This window comes from Urtica dioica, chromosome 7, assembly GCF_054948205.1.
Source record: "Urtica dioica subsp. dioica isolate 48M chromosome 7, U.dioica_male_clone48M_v1_H2, whole genome shotgun sequence".
NCBI classification, from domain to species: domain Eukaryota; kingdom Viridiplantae; phylum Streptophyta; class Magnoliopsida; order Rosales; family Urticaceae; genus Urtica; species Urtica dioica.
The window spans coordinates 44928609-44949367 of record NC_142762.1 but is presented as its reverse complement, the minus strand read 5'-3'; the positions used below and the strand labels follow the sequence as shown (position 1 = coordinate 44949367).

At 32.8% G+C, this 20759-nt stretch overlaps 3 protein-coding genes across 6 annotated transcripts in view; all 3 read left to right on the top strand.

Annotated features, from left to right (window-relative positions):
- Positions 1 to 6502, top strand: part of LOC149392055 (protein DCL, chloroplastic-like) — a 31743-nt gene extending 25241 nt beyond the window's left edge. Inside the window, exon 4 of one of the 2 annotated variants that reach the window (XM_089620788.1) lies at positions 6388 to 6502. The gene's annotated coding sequence lies outside the window, so the exon portion shown is untranslated. Of the gene's footprint in view, positions 1 to 6008; positions 6136 to 6387 lie in introns of those variants that run through there. The other variant, XM_089620789.1, reaches the window with a different exon arrangement.
- Positions 2490 to 6524, top strand: LOC149392054 (protein DCL, chloroplastic-like). 3 transcript variants are annotated; one of them, XM_089620793.1, is made up of 4 exons: positions 2490 to 2866; positions 3404 to 3518; positions 4282 to 4465; positions 6388 to 6524. In XM_089620793.1, exons 1-3 carry the CDS (start codon positions 2505 to 2507, stop codon positions 4447 to 4449), a joined length of 645 nt encoding a protein of 214 aa, XP_089476919.1. In that variant the 5' UTR covers positions 2490 to 2504; the 3' UTR covers positions 4450 to 4465; positions 6388 to 6524. The 3 variants fall into 3 exon arrangements, with proteins under 3 accessions (XP_089476919.1, XP_089476918.1, XP_089476917.1); XM_089620792.1 differs by lacking the exon at positions 6388 to 6524 and adding an exon at positions 6009 to 6146; XM_089620791.1 differs by lacking the exon at positions 6388 to 6524 and having other exon boundaries at positions 4282 to 4672.
- A 6880-nt stretch (positions 6525 to 13404) lies between these two features.
- LOC149392053 (cyclin-D3-1-like) lies at positions 13405 to 15249 on the top strand. The gene is made up of 4 exons (XM_089620171.1): positions 13405 to 14162; positions 14266 to 14467; positions 14559 to 14689; positions 14785 to 15249. The coding sequence occupies exons 1-4, from the start codon at positions 13656 to 13658 to the stop codon at positions 15025 to 15027; spliced, it is 1083 nt and encodes a 360-aa protein (XP_089476297.1). The 5' UTR covers positions 13405 to 13655; the 3' UTR covers positions 15028 to 15249.
- The last annotated feature ends 5510 nt before the right edge of the window (positions 15250 to 20759 follow it).

Here is a 20759-nt window from a genome sequence, read left to right as displayed (position 1 = left end):
TATCTAAAATATACATTTGTTTAATTATTTTAACAAAAAATTAGCAAAATAGCAAACTCAAACCTTAGAAATTGCTAAATAGCCAAGGTTTTGTAAATACTAAGTAAATAGCCACTCGGATGACGTGGCCCAATATTCGAGTTTTGAATTTCAAATTTTTTTGAAATTCGAATTATTTAACTAACCCGAATTTTTGAACTTTAATTTCCTGATTTCAAGTGTGAACAGGATCAAGTCTACTTAGTTATTCCTCATATTTAGGAACTGTTTTGTACGTGGCATTAGAAATTTATTTGTTTATTATTATGTATCATTATTTACACTGATTTTTCATTTATCGCAGTTAATATTATACTTAACTGATTTACTGTTTTTAATATTTATACAGGTTCATACTCTATTACCGAAGTAAATCCGGATAAGTCATTTAAATATTTTTTTTTGGCTCTTGGGGCATCGGTCCATGGATTCCAATATTGAAGGCCTGTTATTTCGGTGGATGGCACATTTTTTAAAGGGAAATCACATGGTACGTTACTATTGTGTAAATCGGTGATGAAAAATTGTAAATACGAGTTACAGTAGGAAGAAATCTACAAATGCATACCAGTTTGAGATTTTGAGGCCGAAATAGTTCGTCGGAGAAGATGAATAGAGTTTGTCGGGGAAGAGTGAAGCGATTTGAAAAACTTTTGGGAGACTTTTTTTTTTTTTTTTAAATGGCCGAGACATATGCGGTTGTGAAGGTGAACGGTTTCAAATAAATGTAATTAATATACTCGAATCTCCGAAATCTCGATTTCAATTTTTTTTTTAGTCAACAGGTGTAACGATTGAGCGGGAAAATATTTGGGTTTCTGTAATTTTGGACGTGTAATTAATGACAATTGGCTATTTACTTAATATTTACAAAACCTTGGCTATTTAGCAATTTTGAAGGTTTGAGTTGACTATTTTGCTAAATTACCCATATTTAAATAATAATCCCATATATTCATTATCTTTTTGCATAATACATCTTAAATTTAGAAATACTTATTCTACGTCGTTATTTTTTTTCCCTTTTCGCTGTGTTTCTTGGTGATGCCACGTTAAAACATAGTTTCTTCGAAACTCATTTTAAAATTACAAAAAAATTGAGAATGTTATACTCGGTGTAGGATAACAACGAAGTGGGAATCGTATAAATGTTTAATTCGTCCATTACGTGAACTTCATCGGAAAAGTCTTGCCATAAACTCAACGGTAATTGTGGTCAGCGACTGATCTACATAGGGCCCATGGGGTCACATGACCCCCCTCAATTTTTTTTTACATTTTTAGCCCATTTTTTTTAAATTTTTTTATAAAATTGCCCTAAAAATTTACAAATTAGTCCCACTTGAGATTTTTTTTTTCCAAATTGGCCCCCCTTGATTTTTTTTTCAAATTTGCCCCCCTGATAAGTTTTTCTAGATCCGTCACTGATCGTTGTCATATTTATTTCCGATAGACTTATAAACTTGTACGATATTCTCAAAGTATAATTGCCAATGTCTTTTTTTATTTATCATTATTTTATTTTATTTAAAGGACTAAGGAGTTGCCAATTCAATTGCGTCTTCATTTCTCACCCAAAAATATACGCCGGTTGATATAAATAGTCCAATTGGCGTAAGCACTTGGAGTTGGTATGAGAGAGACGTTTAATAACCAATGTTCAAGTTGAGACTCGTGACATCCACGCGCGAATTCAAAGAAATGTGTTATCGAATTCGTTTGATCTTGTATGTTCAACACTAATATTCCATGTATTGAGTCAATACTCAATACTATCTCATAAGTTATTATTAGCTAGTTTGTTGCATTATTTATTTCAATTGCAAGATTACACCCCAAACCGGTGGTTAACTAATCCTTACTCATTATTTTGTCCAACTATTGTTGCCACAAGGCAGGTAATGATAGATTAGATTACAAGGATTCGGCATAAATAAATAATAAAATCAAGTAGGTTGTTGCTTATCCTGTTTGTTAAAATAAACCTTCATGCCATCGAGCAATGTTTTCGTATTCTATTCAACTCAACTATAACGGTATAACCAATATAGTTTTTACTTTTATGTCGCACAAAAACAAAACAAACTACACTGAGACCTGATTTTTTTTTTCCGTATCTTAAATATAGATATCACATTTTGTCCTTATATGAATATACAAAAAAAAATATTATCCTCCTATACATGTCCCTAATAAGTAAAAAAAAAGTATTTATGTATATAAAAAAGACTAAGAAATTTTACTTATCAGAATCCACAATAAAAGTAGAAGAACCACAATTCAAAGCGAACATTTTTTTTTTAAATATAGTCTCTTAATGGTACGACGACGAAGTAACACGAGATTAGCCCATTTGGAGATAAGTGGGCCACTAAATTCCAGGGAGAGGATCAATACTGGACCAATTAGCCAAAATACAGATGGGCCGTTGAGAGCAACCTAACCGCCGAAAAGGCGATCCATTAATGGCTTCCCTTTCCTTTCTCGTGCCACACGAACCACCTTCGCTTCACAGGGCGTCTTCTTCTTTGCTCCTCCGAGGCCTTCCTTTCCTTTGCCGCCAGCTTCAGCTCCACCGCCACGGCCTTAACGCAGCCTCTCGCTTAACTCAGCCGCGATGGCCGCTCTGCACCACCGCCGGCGAGCCGGCCGCGGCTGACGGCGGCGCTGCGCCATCGTCGGACGAAATCTCCGGCGTAAGGGAAGCGCTGAAGTATTCGAGGTGGAATGATCCCGATTACCGGCAGTGGAGGGACAAGGAGGAGGAGATTTTCAAGGATATCGAGCCGATTTTCTTGCTCGCCAAGGATATCCTTCATTCTAGTAGGTAAGTTCGTCTTTTTTTGGTCACTTCCCAGTCTTTTTGTTTACTATGCTGTTCTATTTACACTTGTGATAAAAACTAGTGTTTCGTTATAACCTCGTTAATTCGATACCTATTGGAGCAACGTTAATCGGAGAAAAGACTCGAAGTCATTCTAAGATTATTCTGTGGTTCGAGTACTTGTGATAATATGAAACGAGATTATCAATTTGGATTTAGATGGCATTTTACAAATGCCCAATGTAACTGCAGGTAATTCTTTGAAAATGAATTCGTAATTTCGTACTAATGGAAAACGCATGGAAAGCATGTGCAAAACCTAAACTGAGAAAGAGTCATAGGCAATGTTTTTTTAAGCAAAATATTCTGAAGTGAAGCATCTCACTGAATGGCCAATGGGGGCTCTGAACAATTTACCCCATAACCAAGTCATCACTTTGTTTCTCGATTGTGGTGTCTGTTCATTGATCCAACCTTTTTTTTTTCTTGCTTTAAAGTTTACTTGGAGTCAAACATAGGCTCACTAGTTCTGAATTCCAGGTATATGGATGGAGAGCATCTAAAACCTGAAGATATGAAAGCTGTGGTCGAAAAGCTTCTTGTTTACCATCCACATGCGGATGATAAAGTCGGATGCGGACTTGATTCCATTATGGTAAAGTTTTATTCATAGTCCTTGCTTTCCTTAGACGATATGCTGATTAGCCTTGCCGCCTTACTATGGCGTGTGGGTTTCTGATTTTTTCGAGACACTTGCTTTATAATTCTCCCTTGATTATTGATGTCTAGATCATAATATCTTGCGACTTGGTTATTTCATTGGTTTTTTCTAGGTGTTGTAGCTCATTGTTTTTCCCATGAGAGTTCATCTTGTGTCCAGACTTATTTCCTATATTTGTGAAGAATAATTTGATTTTGATTTAAAAATCTTTTCAGTTCAATTTTCTGCTGTGCGAGTTGAAGAAAGTCATTATATGTTTTGATTTCGCCACATAAAGTTTAGATTGTATTTGGTAATGATAGTCTCCTTTAGATTCTGATTGACTGTTTGGATAGTGAGTTCATTATTTGTCTATGCATAACATCTAATGCCACGACGGATAACATGGTGTTCCGAGGCAACGACGAAAATGCAAAAAAATTAGGTTATCGCTTTCTTTTTCTATTTCCTTTTAAATTTAGCTACCCGCGTACATTTGGGAGGAGGAAACTCAACCTTGGTCTCTTTGATAGAATTTGGGCTATCTTTGTCACTGGATGTAGTTCAGTCATAAAAAGCCCTGGGAAGGCAACTTGGAGTCATGCTATATGAACTCAATTATAGAGAGAAAAAGAAAATCATATAACTCAGTTTGTGCATTGTTTTTTTAGTAGCGTGTGTTCTATGAACAAACTAAAGTAGTGTTGTTTTTATGAAGGTTGATCGGCATCCAGAGTTTAAGCAGTCAAGGTGTTTATTTCTCATAAGAACCGACGGTGCATGGATAGATTTCTCATACCAGAAATGTCTAAGGCAATACATCCGGGAGAAGTACCCATCTCATGCTGAAAGATTTATACGAGAGCATTTTCAACGTGGTAGTTAAGGGGCGTGTCAATAATGTAAGTTATGATTTTATTATTATTTTCCTTAAATGCTAACTCTGGTTTGTCGCATTACTATTCTATGGGCTGTGTTTTAAAATTTGAGTCTAGCTTGTGAGCATAGAACTAGTGGTATACGGCCAACACAACACTATCAATGAGGCAGATAATCCCAGACTAACACTTGAATGTATTTTCCTTATATGGATCAAAGTAAATGATTAACTTTATACTTTGTTGACTTGATTTTTTTTGGTTATCTAGTATGGTTTAGTTACCTTTGATCCAACTCTTTGACCTGCTTTTGGGATCTACGTAGAAAATTTTGACAACTTAACTACTACTCAGTTCATGTAAAAAACACTCACCTCATTTTAGGCCCCGGTTCAATCCGCCTGAACGTAACAATTAGGGCAACCGGGTGGTCTACTAGTCGATACTTTGTCAGATCATTTAAAACATTATACCTCATTGGGACTTTGTTAGTTCCCAGTTCGTTTCTTCCTAGACGCAACAATTGGGGTCACTAGGGTATTCTCTTGTTCGATAATGCCAGAGTATCGTGGATTTTAGTCAGGTCTAACCTAAACACCACGGTTATATAAATATATACAAAAATATAATTTAAGATTAGTTTTTTCAAGAATTTACACTTTGATCTGAATTTTTTTTTCCATTGCTTCTAAATATTCACACTTAGAATGAGAAATGAAATGATAAGATTGGTAATAGCAACAAGTTATACGTTAAAACTGTATTAAAAGTTTGCAATGCACTAGTTTAGTAGTTTTTCCATGGATATCATATACAATTTGGATGGTTTTTTTTTATTCGAAATAAAATTTAGGTGATAGTTACTTATTTGGTTTTTGTTTTTCTTCCAATAATTTAGATGGTTAGTTCGAACGTCAATTCAAATGACCAGTTTACATGGTCACTTCACAATAAAACAATTCGAATGAAATGAGCAGTTTTGCCAGTCTTGGGCCTCTAGGCCTATTAATGCAATGCGAAAGTAAAAACTTTGATGAAGAATTCATGTATGATGTTTTACCTATAGTTGCTAATGTACATTTCACAGAAATGTATCATGTGAAGACCAGAGTTCAACTTTTGAAGATTTCAATTCAACCAGTTGTTGATTTGTTTTTGATGTGCTGTTTTGTAATGTTATTCTTTGGGCTATCTTGTTATCTATAATGATATACGACTTTGCCGTTTTACCTAATTTTGTCAAAACCAAAATGACAATCAGTCGTGCCATTGAAATTTTGTTGTCACCCAGGTCATTTTGAATTAGCATTTGTGTCACTTCAGAAGTGATTTTTATTGAAATGCTTTCTTGAATTGAAGATCACCACTTATATATATGTGTGTTAAACTTAAATTAGAAAGTCGAATATACATGAGGAATAAAAAAAATGCCACCAGTACTTGAATTCTGTTGAATACAAGTATACAACCATGTTATCATTCTCAATACTTAATAGCTTACGTCATAAAGATCTTTTCTTATTTCATTATGGTGAAAAGGTAATGAGACATTCAAAATGTTTTCCAGTCAAGGCAAGCGAAGAAAAAGCACCAGACCATGATTAAGTCTGAAGAAATGTGGTGCGACAAAAACGTTATTTGTTTCATATATTGTCACTGTTTGTGAAACCATCCAATGCTTTATCATATAACTATTGACTTTGACCACTAGCTCCTATAATTATTGACTTTTTGGGCTTTCAAGAAGACAAAATTGTTGGACTGTGCTAACATACCAATGGTGAACTATATGTTTTGGACCTTTTGGTCGCTTACCATTAGGTGTCGGCAATTACTGTATGAAATGTTATTGATAATGAGAATGAGTATTTTGCTTATTTATGTAGGAAGTATATACACGTCATAATCATATATTTTTCATCCATTTTTTTTTCTTCTGTCCATAGCCTTTTGAAGTGAACTGCTGTTTAAGACATTGACGCGTAATGTAATGGACTTCACCAAAGATCAAAGTTACTACAAGTTCAACAATAGAGGTGAGTGTGAGTGTAAGAAATACCCACTAAATTGAAGTTGTTTGGTACGTACGATTGATTATTTTGTTATTTGGCAAAATTGTTCTTAGATGTCTTTGGTCTTGTTCTATTAGCTTAGAAAAATATTTGGCTGATCAATTGATCCGGACAAGACAGATTTAATTCGCCGGATATTTTGCATAAGTTCTATTTTTTTTTAATTGTTTGTGTTTTTATCTTCATCAGAACAATTAGTTGAGATCTTAAACAAAATCCTAGCAATATATCGTGTTTAGGGTTACAAGTTTTCATCAAATCAAGGTTTTCGTTACATTCACGTATGTCACATCTCATGATTTACGTAAATCATTTACCACATAGGTTTACCGATGAGTAAATGAGAAAATAAGTAAACTTTTCATCCCTTGGTAAACAAACGGTAAACTCGAACAAATAAATATAAATAATATTTTTAGTATGTATGTTAAATATTGGCAATAACAACGTTAATGCTCAAGATTATAAAAAGTTAAGAATTTTAAGCAGCACGATGATACAATTATTTCAGGTTGTCTTATTTATGATATTAAATACAAAAAACATTAACAATAAATTGCATACCACCGGATAAGCGTAAACCATAGATAAATTTAGAACGAAAAAGATAATCAGAGAGAGTATCGTTTATCAGTGATTACGAGTACAAATATTAGGACTAACTAGTAATTGCGAGTTATCATGGGCAACTCAAGCCCGCCTTCAAATGACAACAACACAGCCTAAATCCTAACTGGATTTTTTAAGCAATGATGATGTATATAGTAAACAAATTATGATATTTGATCTTCATTAAAAGATATTATTATGCTTTAAAATTTGACATCTGACATTTTCTAATAGAAAAACTAATTACATTGTCAACGCCTGATCAGTCGTCACGTCACGTAGGAGGTGTTACAACTTACATGCACTGACAGCCACATAGTACTATAGTAGCTATATTCAATTTTGGCCAAATTCATTAATGTAATTATTAGGAGAAACACGATCATTAAGCTATTCCTAATTCAATATTGCACTAATTCTAGGTGGCCCTTTGCCAACCATCGATGTGGGTCATATCCACAAATTACCCGGTTAATTCACAAAAATAACTAAGAAACTCCATATCTACTTTCTCTCTCTAAGAAACCCAACGACCATCTTCTCCCTTGCCGCTCCCCTCCTAGGAGAACGCCGACGACTTGATCGGCTTCGACTTGGAGAGGAGGCTGCCTTGTCTTCTGTTGTCTTCGGAATAAGCTCTCTCCCATCCCGCCTTCATGGCTTTCCTTAGCGTTTCCAGTGCTTCGTCGGTCGTCTTCTTCCTCGCCGGAGGTTCTAGCAGCAGTTCTTCATCGTGCTCCACCGAAGAAGGCAGAATCTGTCGATTGGGAATCCATGGCTCAGTTTGTTGCCGGCCTCGTCGTCCCGGTGGTTCGGTTCCTCCTCGGCGAGGATGCCTCCGTCGCGGTCCTTGTGGGGTGGAATTTCTTTGAGAGCTTTTTCTTTGAGCATGACGAAGACAATATTAGTTTAGATTTGTGTTTTAATTTCTTAGTTTTAGTTCATGCTAGTATTGTAGTGAACCTTTATTTTTATTGTTGTGCTTTGGTTTTTTTGACTTGTTTTGGAGCCGGATTAGCCGTAGTCTCCTTACCCGTAGTGGATTTCCTGTTAGGTTTTGATCTATAAAGGTTGAAGAGCCATCTTCTTCGTGGTCATCGGACTGAGGTTGGTTGGATTTTTCCATCGCCAATCTTTGGGTTTTTGAACGAGCCTCTTGTGTGCTCTATTGGTGCTTGTAATTCTTCCCGTTGTCGGAAGTATGCACATAACATACTTTTACCGGATCTTAGTGTTAGATTCACTTCGACTTAGGTCTTGATGTTCCATATACTAAGGTGTTATTCTCCTGTATTGATGAGTTTTTTTTACCAAATTTCAATGAAATAAAATTTGTTTATTAAAAAACAAATCACAAAAATAACGTCATAAATTAGATCATATTTAGACGTTTTTTTTAATGATATATATATATATATATATATATATATATATATATTTAATGAAAACTTTACTATTGTGAGATTGAACTCATAACTTCCACTCTGGAGGAGGTGGAGGTGGCGTTATGTGAAGTAAAAAAAAAATTGTTTATAGTAAAACATCAAGATATGTTTATACTGAAGTAAACGGTGGTGATCATCATAATGGTCCCACCATCAAATTGGTTTAGGGCTACCAATGGACGGTTGATGAGTTCCAATAAAGGGTTTCGCTTTCTGCTGCTGTGATTGTAATGCAATAAAATGAGCAACTTTCTGAATCTTCAGAGAGAGTGGGCTAATCTGACTTTGACCAGAATGATGAAACAGCTGTTTGTTGTTTCGTTAAAATTCAAGACTTAAAAGAAAAAAGGAAAAAAAAAAAAAGAATACAAATTGGGAATGATATTTAAAAAAAAAGGATTGGTTAAAGGAAAAAAAAAAAAAAGTTATAAACTTGGAACTTATAATGGAACTGTACTGTATTCCGGATGTATTAAAACAGTGGCAATCTTTACTCAGTTTTTTAGTTTAAATTCATGGTGTACTTTCTAGGCGTGCAATGGGAATAAATACCATTCAAAGACGAGAAACAAATTAAAATAGAAAAAGAAAGAAAGAAAGAAAGAGCCAAAAAAACACTCTTGAAATAGATGTTTTGACTTTTGCTCTTAACATAGTTTAATCGATAATTTCACGCCACTTTTATAAACCCAACCTTCACAAAGCTGTCTTAAAAAATAATTACTCATGCTGTTGTGTCACTTTATAGCTATAGAGCTTCATTTTTTTTTTCTTAGAGAGAGAACCTATAAAGAGCTTTACCAAGGAAAAAAAAAGAAAAAGAAAAGAAAGCAACGTTTCGGTGCAGATGATTTCCATAAAATATGAATTACACCTTCAGTCATATTGAATTTACCTAAAGTAACATCGTATATCTTTGGCTTACAATTCCATAAACAAAATAAACAGATATAGCTAGTATCATCTCTTACATATATATAATTAGAATTATGATGGGACGTACTGTGATCAGCATTGAATATTCCTGATTGAAAAGACAAATGTAACATTAAATTTTAAATTAAGACTTTATGTAAAAATGAAAAAAATAACATTTTAATATCCAGAATAAATTATAACTAATAATATATAACATCATTAGTAATATATGTATTTAAATTATTTTGGAATGTATATTAGATTTATAATTGTTGTGTATAAAAATGATGTAAACTTCAAAATACTTCATATTATTATAAAATAAATTAAAGTAGCAAATCTAAATATTGAACTTTGTTTCATAAAATGAAGAAAAATATTACATCATCATATTCGAATTTTGAACTGTAGCAATATATTAATATTATGAGTTCTAAGATTCTTGAATTCTCAACACAATATATTAACGTTATTCTTGAATGTAGAATAAGCTGTTAATTTTTAATTAAATTATAAAAAATTAATTAAAAAGTATTTGAGTTTGGAATTTATTGGAAAATATGAGTTACGTTCATATTTTATCATTGAAGAACTGATTATGGAAAAAAATAAATAAGGAAAAAAAAAACAAGAAAAAGGGGCTGTTAAAGCATAATAAGCGAAAGTTGGGAATGCATCCCGAGTTCAATATCACTCCGCAATACCACCAGACCAGACCAAGACTGTTTTTTGAGTCCTTAAAGGGAAAAGTTTATATATATTTATAAACAAATATTTAATTATTCATTAATTATTTTAAAATTTGTATTTTTTTTTCCCGATTTTGAGTGGAGCCAGTGCCACTGGCCCTGCCTAGATCCGTGCAATACGCTATTAATTATTTTCTTTTTCATGCAGGGCAAAAAAAGAAAGTAACGTAAATGTAATAACGTTATTCCTCTCTGTAATGTATTTATTTATAAAAAATACATGTAGTGTATATACTTATAATATACACACAAATTCACACACAATAAGTCTTTGATATATGATCCATTGTAATCGATGCTATATGGTCTTTTAACATTAATGGCTGGGTCCTGGGTGTACATTTGGATATGTATATATATATATATATATATATATATATATATATATATATATGAACAGAAAGAGATAGACCAATGACTGAGCTGTCCCTCGGAACTGAACTTTGGGGCCATCAAATTATGCTGGAAAGTATATACTTCCAAAACATACATCAGAAAGTATATATAAATATTTACATATACGCGATCAGAAATCTAATAAGCTGGGTCGCCTTTGATTGATCGATCGCTCAGAAAGAAAGAAAGAATGAACCCCGAAAACCGAGACATCGATGGATCGATAATAATTCATCAGAAACCCAACGGTATCGAATTGATTTAAATCAAATAAATGATCTCTTAGCAGATATACAGATAGAGAGACAATACATGGCTTAGCATATGTAACTGTGTCTCTCTACAGAAGTTGGCAGTTTCTTAAATAAGGCTAAGCGTTGAGTGTTGTTGGACTAATGTGACCTCACTATTTCTCTTATCTTATTAATTAACACTGTTTTCGTTTTGCAGTGTCGCAGCTTTATACCCTTTTGTTTCTTTGTGTTCTATTCGATCTCTAATTAACTCTCTACGGCTGAATCATGAAAATGGAAAAGAAACTGTGTTTTAAGAATGTGGAAGAGAGAGTCATAACTCGTATTATGCATGTTCGTTGATGATATATTTATACTTTTTTTTGTTTAATTCTGTTGGAAACGACCAACGTATATATATACGCAAAAAAAAAATAAAAAGAGAGAGACAAACATATTATATATTTGTGGCTTGAAGCTGGACTTAAATTTCATGGCATGCGCTTTTAACGTGGGCTGTTAGTGGCAACTAGATCATGCATGGTACTATTCAAAATCGTATAATCATAATTTTGATTCCAAGGCTGTTGTCAGAAATATAAGGGCATATATATATATATATATATATATATATATATATATTGCTCAGCAGCAGAGATATAATATTTTCTTCTTATTCTTCTTCTTTTTCGTTTATTTTTTCTTTTGTTTTCTTGGGGTAGTTGTTCAAGTATAAAATAATGTGAAATAAGAAGTATATTATTTTTTTTTTTTAAAACAAAGAAGTATGTTATTTAGTTTGATGCAAAATGAAAATAGTAGAAATATTTAGAGAGTAACTAGTATCTCTTTCCTTTAGTACTAAAATAATTTACAATAGTTATGTCTTTGATTGGAGATTTTGTCGTGGAGTTGTTAATAATGAGAGTTCACCTACTTTTTTATACTTTAGTGCAAAAAAATAAACACACTGCTCTACTTTTCTAAACGTCAATACGAAGACCTGTTCAAAGCTAAAATTTACGGCAAGTTTTATCAGTTCCAAAAAATGCCAGAGTCAAATTTTGTAACGTGTTAAGTAGAAAATGTTGGTATTCTGGGTTGTTCTTTTTTTTTTTTGAAGAGACTATACTGTATAGGCCCCACTAACTTATCACCAAAATCTAGCACAAGGTAAAATTTTCACATGAGTATATCATATGCTTATATATGTATTGAAAAATATCCAACAATATTTTTGTGTTTAATGCGATTTATCTCTTTAATTTCCAGAAATATTATACATATTCCATGAATTTAATATAAATGACACATATTTCCCTATATTCCAAATACCACTATTTTTTTTACCAAAAAAAAAAAAATTCTCCAAAATTTCCTTAATGATTAACACTATATTTCTAATATATATATATATATATATATATATATATATATATATATATATAAATTAAATCAAAATTTTTTTAAAGAGTGATTTTGATTTTTTTAATAATAAAATAGTAAATAAATATTTATTTTATTAAAAGTATTTTGGAGGGTTCAAATTTTATTTATTTATTTAATAAAAAAATTAACGAAAATGTTAGTATTTGCTATATAACATATTTTTAAAGGATATATGTGCTATTTATATTAAACTAGAGAGAAATGTCTGATATTTTTTCAAAATTGAGGAAACAAGTCGCACATTTTGATTAAATAAATGGATATTGTTGATATTTTTCTTTTTTTAATAAATAAAGTTTTTTTTTAAGGAATCAACGAGGATTGAACCCACGACCTCCACACAGGAGGTGTTGTGGAATTAACACTAGGCTATCCTAGGTAATAAAGTTTTATGTTTTACTATTTTGCTAGATATATGTTTTGATTTGATACTAAACTAGCTAGATGTTTGTATGCACTATACATAGTTTACAGCTCCAAAGTTAATATATATCCAACATATTGCTTGATTATATTATAATAGAAACGGAAAAAATAAAGTTTTAGGAAGTTTGAAATTTGATCGTCTACGCTAAACTTCACCCCACTTTCTGAACCTAAAGAACAGTGAATTCCAAAAAGTAAAAGAGACGAAATTACAAGAAGAAGAAAAAAAGAAAAGCAGAAAAGAAAGTTAGAAAGCAGATGGAGGAATGTTATCGTAAATTGTCAAGGCCTATAAAGTCTTTTAAACCAATAGACAATTTAGAATACCGCAAAGGAAAGTAACAGAAACTTGAACAAATTACATGCATAGTATATCGGATCTTCCGCGGTGCACCCATTTCTCTAACAAGATTTGATCACGATTCTCGATCACCCTGTCTAAGTAATCAACGGTTGGGATCGTCCGATGAGTTATATCCTTATTTTAAAATCCGCAGGTAATTTATCAGATGGGGCCGAGGGTAGTATGTTCCCTGTAGGGATGAGGTACAATTGTCACGTGTCAACTTATTGTGCTTCGTAGCCCATTATTCATGTTTTCGGTGAATTTTGTTTTCTATTTTCCTTTTAGTACCAATCAAAGCATAATCACTACTCAACACCCATACACTACACACACAATCTTATTTCTTATACCAAGCAAGAGAAGCAAAATATAAATAAAAAACACATTCTTTTTAGGCATTTCTAGGCGTCGCGTTCGATTATCTCCTTCCTCTCTAATCCTTTATTCTACTCCTTATTTCTAGAGAGAGAAATTTAGAGAGAGAGAGGGAGAGATGTGTACGCTCTCTTTATTCATTGGGTTCTCAGGCCTAGAATGAAATCACTCTCAAACCTCTTCTTCTCAGAAGAAGATGGCCCAACAAGAATCAAACTCTCCGTTCGTAATGGACTCTCTGTACTGCTCGGAAGAGGAAGAAGAACAGCTCTTCATGGGCTCATCAGAAATTTCCCAACATGACGATCGCGATGACCACCAGAGTTTCACCGCCGTTTTCGACGCTCACAGACCAAACCCATCTCTGCCGATCTTGCTAGAGCAAGATCTGGCCTGGGAAGAGGACGAGCTTGTCTCTCTCCTCTCCAAAGAGAAGACCAACGAGCTGTTCGGTGCTCTTCAGAACGACCCTTCCCTGGGAGAGGCTCGCCGAGCCTCCGTGACGTGGATGCTCAAAGTCGTCGCTCACTACTCCTTCTCCGCTCTCACCGCCACTCTCGCCGTCGATTACCTCGACAGGTTTCTCTCGAGCTTTCCGTTTCAGAGAGAGAAGCCGTGGACGACCCAAATCGCCGCCGTGGCTTGCCTCTCTCTCGCCGCCAAAGTGGAAGAGACCCATGTCCCACTTTTATTAGATTTCCAAGTATGCTCAACGAATTTGTTTAAAAGAAACAAAATTTCTATCTGGGCTTTCTTCAAAACGCTCAAAGATTGCGTCTTTTTCTAAATTCTTCTCTCATTAATAGGTGGAAGAGAGCAAGTACTTGTTTGAAGCAAAAATGATAAAGAGAATGGAGCTTCTAGTGCTGTCTTCACTGAAGTGGAAAATGAACCCCGTCACACCCATTTCATTCCTTGATTTCATTATAAGAAGGCTTGGTTTGAAAGAACATCTCTCTTGGGAATTCCTCAAGAGATGTGACTCCATAATCTTCTCACTCCTCTCAGGTAAACTAAACAAACCTTTTTTTTTTCTTCTTTCTATAATGATCCTTCTTTATCCGTACACGATGTTGAAAATCACGGCAAATAAATGCAGATTCAAGGTTCATGTGTTTCCTTCCATCAACAATCGCCACGGCAACAATGCTACACGTTGTGGACAAAATCGAGCCTTGTCTTCAAGCTCAGTACCAAACCCAACTCTTGGGTATTCTTGGAATCGGCAAGGTAAATAAAATTGGTTGACTTTGTCCTTGACCCTAAAACATACGTGTTACTTTTTTTTTATTATTATTCAACCAAAATTCCCTCTCCTGAAACAGGTGAAAGCAGAGGATTGTGGTAAGCTAATATCGGAAATCGCGTTGGCTAGCCAATCAAGGAAGAGAAAGTTCTTTGGGTCAGTCCCGAACAGCCCAAACGGCGTCATCGACGTGTCGTTTAGCTCGGACAGCTCAAACGACTCGTGGTCCGTTTCGTCGTCGCCGGAGGCTCTGTCAAAGAAGAACAGAGGAACACAAACGACAACACCGGAGCCTGATTTTCTCAGCATTATTCGACGCTAGACGCTGTCGTTTCACTACTAAAAACCCAAACATTTCTATTTTTTTTTCTCCTAATAAATTTAATATAATATATCTTAGAAAAGAGACTATTGATAACGTCTTGTAGTAAATTAAATCGACGACCATATATATCTCTGCGTATTTCCAAACGGTTTTAATGTAATCGATCGAACCGTCGTTGTCGGTTTGGAAAATTCTGAGCAGAGGTTGTTTCGCATTTCACTCTCTCTCCTCTGACTACAATTCGTATAGTCACTTTCTTGCGAGAAAATACAAAAAAAAAAATTCAATAATTATGTCCTTCCTCAAAAAAAAAAAAAAAAAAATTTGTACAATTTTACCAGCTTGTGTTATGTTATTTTTATATATCATATGATTTCTTTTTATCAAATTTTATATGAGTATGAGCTCAGCGAGTGAGATACGAACATGCGATTATTTGGCAAAAAAATCGTAACGTACTTTTCCTAATTTTTCTTCATCAAATAAAACAATCGTACATACGTACATATAATTAAGTTATAAATTATGGATATTATTATTTGAGTTTGAACGAGGATCCATTAAGGGAGGGATTTGTGTTTGCATGTGCCGCGAAAAAACAGGCTGTCGGCCACTGGAATTTTGGAAACAAAATAAATATGATTACTGCGGATTTATTTATTGGGGGGTTTATTTGTTTTTGGTATTGGTTTTTGAGTAATTAACCTCGTTGGAAGTGTTTCCTTTTCTTATCTACCTAGCGTTTGAACTTTGAAGAAATCACAGGCCACTTGTCGGAAAGAACCTAAAACAGCTGTACTCACTCTACTTAGTTTTGCCCTAAAATGGTAATTAATTAGCTCAACTAATACTATTAGTGGAACTTATATCTCTTTTAAAAAAACGTGAATTTTTCTAAAGAAAATATCACGAAAACGTCAAAAGTGTCCTTATATTAATTCATTTCATATTTTATTGACGTTTTTTTTTAAGGCAGCTTTACTGTAGTGGGGATTGAACCCACGACCTCCACACAGGAAGTGGGGAAGTCGTGTGGAATTATCACTAGACTATCATAGTACCACCATATTTTGTTGACGTTAGAGAGTGAGTTTTCGATATTTCTCACAAAATATAATAGAAAATATGGGTTTCCTTTATTATGAAAAGTCAATCAATAAACAACATATGTGGATGGTGATGAACAAGGCCTCTTCGTATTAAATAAATGCCTTCCAAAAAAACGACAAATGTTTATGATCATGTGATCGTTTTGTATATACGTACAAAGGCCTGTATAGTCAAAGCTTTGGTGGTGTAATAATCAGCGATCCCTTGAGCGTTTTTAGGTCCTAAAAGTCTCACATATGTCTTATTGCCTTTTTGCATATATATATATATATATATATGTATATTGATGTTAATTATATATATATATATATATATATATATATATCATTTGTTCCTTTCCATCTGAAACTTGACAAAACAAGAGTTGAATTAGCTAAGCTTTATGGGGGATATTTAATCATGTTCTTTGTTGTTGAAGAGTTCAGTTCAGATTTCTAGACCTTATATTTTAAAATAAATTTCATCTTGTTCTTTCAAGTGCCAGTTATATGATATGCGTATTTATTGATGGTGTCATTTAATAATATCCAACCTTCAAGTCTTCTTTTTACATATTGATATCTGGGTCCTCGTGTATTTATGTCTTAATGTTATTGTCGGTTTAGCAAGTTGAATTTTATTTAATTCTCTAAGAGAAGATTTAAATTTAAATTATTTAGTCATAGAACTGCTTAACTCTTGATATCGATAAAAAAAATTAAATAATAATAAAAATAATATTTATAAATTCCAAGACACAATTCGATCTTACTTCGTAGTTGTTGATACAGAAAAAGACAACCACAAGATGGATTGCATGTGCTTTCTACCACTTTGGAGAATCATATATCATCTTTGTCAAAAAAAAAAAAAAAAAAAAATTCATATATCATCAGAGATCATTAGATTAGTTTTTTTTTTTAATCCCAAATTTTCACTTAAACTAAGTTGACTGATAATTCAATGTTTAGTTTATTAATTATATTTCGCATTAAATGATCTTCTAAATACTTTATTATCATTTTTTGTACCGTGAATGTCGGAGTACTCTTAAGGTGGCTTATTTCAGTTCATACTTCATATTAACCATAATTAAGTCCGTATCAATTTGTATTTAAACAAAAATATAATATTTTGAGATGATAAAATAAAAAGAAAGATAATATTTTGTTAGTATCATGTGTTTGGTAAGATCTTGAGCTCACAACAATGTCAATGACTAAAAGGTACACCAGATTTATGACTGTAAATATGTGACTTTTCTGCTTTTGCTTGTGTGGTAAATTATTAAATCATTAGGCTGTTTGATCTGATGGGATTAAATGTAATGGTGTAAATAAAGTGCAAATATAGTAGTTTGTTTTGTAGATAATAGCTAAATTAAAAAGAAAAGAGATTCAATAAAAAGAAAGTACAGAATTTAGCCGCAGTTTCAAGGAAAAAGTGGCACCATAGAAGATTAAAAGAGATTTGGATACGAATTAGATCCCCCAAAAAGAAACGAACCAAAGGGAAAATAAATTAAAGAAAGGCTAAAGGCATGGAATGGAAGTAGAAATTGGGGGACAGTATCTTTTGATTTTGTTTGAGACGTCTTTGTTGTTCCTTTTTTTTTTTTTTTTTTTTTTTCTTTTTTTCTGTGTGTGAGGCTGTTGCGTACACAGTGTAGTGTATTTCAACGCAGAAAAGAAAAAGGATACTAAACTCATTATAGAAAATAAAAGACAGCAGGTAATGATAAGATTTGATGATGCATATTTTGAAAGAAACGGTGTAGTGTAGTGTAGTATTTTTCTTCTTCAATTTTTTCTTTTACCTTGTGACGGTGTGACCTATTCCTTTCGTATTGAGCTTGTAAAAAAAAAAAAAAAAAAAAAAAAAAAAAAAAAGCCAGTCACTTTTCAGTTTTTAATTAGGAGTAAACCAAAAATTTTATCAGTAATGAGTTGTTAATACTAATGATCTCTTCTATCTAGATATTACTACCAAAACTCGATTCTGACGATTGTTAGGCAGAATTAATATGAATTTTCCAGCAGCTCATAAATTGCCATTTGAACACTAAATATAAAGTTTTTTTTATGTGGTCCATTTGTCACAAAGTATTTTATTTCATAAGCCATGCGTTGTCTATTTTAAAGGTATTTTATTATTATTTATTGTCTAGTCACAACCAGATGAACACCTATGACTATAAACTCTTTATGGCTCACACTAAAAAATAAGTCAAGAAAAAACTTTGGTGTGAAAATACAGAAGTACGTAAAGAGACATAGAGTTGAATTTTATATAGCAGTAATATTTCATTACAATCATTCATGTAAAGGCAGCATTCATTTATTGATGCTCTAATTTCCTTTTTTCTTCTTCATTTTTTTCAGTAATCCATTCTTTTTTATTATGACTATTTATAATAACAAACATTTTACCTCAAAGGTCAAGATAAAAAAAAAAATAGATAGTCTTAAGATTAGATCATGCAAAAAAAAAAAAAAAAGATAAACTTAACTTTATTTTAGATAGTTTTAAGATTAGATCAGTTACTTCTTAAACGTATGAGATAACTCTTACAATATGATGAGATTAATACGCAAATTTTGTTACATAACGTTTGATGAAAAATTCACTTGTGGTTAACATAGGCTCCGAGCACAATGAAAATTATAGGCGAAGATGTCCCGTACTCAGAAGAATCTTATATAGTAAGATAAATTAATGACGGTGATGTGTGATCAACGTGATTTCTAGCGTGGATGTGCGTAAACTTGAGAGCCTCCCAATCTTTCTTCGTTGAACTCGTCTTTTCTAGTAGAGTTTTATCAAAATTCATGAGTAATACTTCGAAAACCGGTCGTGTAAACCTTTGAAAATTTCTCAAAAGTTGAAAATTTCAGAATTTTTTTTCTCCGAATACAATTACTTTTTTACCCGAAAATCTAATAAAAATTGATTGCAAAAATTCGAAAAACTAAATATAAGTGCTCTAAACTTATCCATAATGAAGAAAACTTGAAGATTGCATCCACGAAACTTCTAGGTTGCTTTTTATAAACATTTACAGACCTTATAAAAAAATATTATTTATCAATACATATTCTGAAAGTGTAATTTTCCTCTCATTCAGGCAAAATTTAATTTGTCTTGTATGATCAAAACATACATTAGTTTTTAAATGTCTTTCTCAAAAACTAATTTGGTTTCCTTATTAAAACGAGTGACAGGTATGTCTACGAGATATTCGGCTCCTTTCATTACAAAAAAGACAGCCTTAACGCCGGTGTGTCGAATGGATATAATGAATTAGTCTATTATTATTACTTCTGTTCTGTAAAGTAAAATAAGAAAATGAGTGATTGAATGAAGGGCAGTTAATTTGCGTAGCAGAAAAAAGACCCCACCAACTCAGAGCACACTGAACTGCAAGCTCATTGAAATGGGACAAATCTTGAGAGAGAGAGAGAGAGAGAGAGAGAGAGAGATATGGCAAATTGATTGGAACACTTCTCGGAATCGGACACTTCCTTCCATTTTAACTTTGGCCACATTCCTTACGTGAATCGTATAATTGCAAAACTATACCCATTTTTTTCTGCTGGAAATTAATGGCCATGTCAATATATATATATATATATATATATATATATATATATATATATATATATATATTCACATGCATGAGTATTGAGTACCTAATGGATAACGATAACGGTCATCTTAAAAGCTATTGTATTTTGTGTGGTTGTTGTGTAAGTGTGTGGGGGAAATGTTATCTTTTCTTAAAAAAATGTTTGGTAATCGGAAATCAGATCGCGACTATATAATACGACGCCGTTCTGAACTTAGTTAGTTCAAGAATTCTACATGTGCATGGATATTTAAGTGCGTTGAGCCCTAATAATTTAAACCCTACATGACATGTATCCACCTTTTTTTTTTTTTATCAAGCAGCTTGTATCTCATATTTATATAGTCACAAATGTTATACGTACTCTCCATCAAATTCTAACCATTTTTTTTCAATAAAATAAATTGCTAGTAATGAGACGCAATTTAATACATAGTTTTCTAAACATATATCTTTATGTAATTTTTTTAAAACTGTTTTCTTCGTCTTTGTGGATAGAATTTGATTTTCTAGGCCACATGATAAGTGTTAAATGGCCTTTATAAAGAAAGCTGGGATTAGTGAGAGCGATTAGGGGGGTTTCACATCTCATGTAATGACAATCGTACCATTAGGCCCCTAACTGGTAAATGAATACCATGCACTAAAGACACCCAGGAATTATTTTCTTTCTACATATGATATAATTGAACCCACATTTCTATATATTTTCTTGTTTTAGTTTATAATATTGCGTGGGACAAAATTTATATTTCTTTATTCTTTTGCTAGGAACAAAATTTATATTTCGTTACTGGCTCAATAATAATACATATATTTGTGTCAATTTTAATCCAAACGGTGGTCCAGTTTATAGGGCCATCAGTAGATTCAGTACTGGCCCAAGCTCGTGGTCCAGCACTTCACAGTTTTTATTTTATTTTATGTTATGAATATTATCATTTATATATATGAAATTTAATTTTTTTATCCTAATAATAATGTCGAATTGCTGAAAATATTATTTATTAGATCA

Coding starts and splice junctions, on each gene's coding strand:
- LOC149392054 (XM_089620793.1), top strand. CDS start 2,505: ATGGCTTCCCTTTCCTTTCTCGTGCCACACGAACCACCTTCGCTTCAC. Junction 2,867..3,403: donor GATATCCTTCATTCTAGTAG/GTAAGTTCGTCT, acceptor TCTGAATTCCAG/GTATATGGATGGAGAGCATC. Junction 3,519..4,281: donor GCGGACTTGATTCCATTATG/GTAAAGTTTTAT, acceptor GTTTTTATGAAG/GTTGATCGGCATCCAGAGTT.
- LOC149392053 (XM_089620171.1), top strand. CDS start 13,656: ATGGCCCAACAAGAATCAAACTCTCCGTTCGTAATGGACTCTCTGTAC. Junction 14,468..14,558: donor AATCTTCTCACTCCTCTCAG/GTAAACTAAACA, acceptor AAATAAATGCAG/ATTCAAGGTTCATGTGTTTC. Junction 14,690..14,784: donor GTATTCTTGGAATCGGCAAG/GTAAATAAAATT, acceptor CTCCTGAAACAG/GTGAAAGCAGAGGATTGTGG.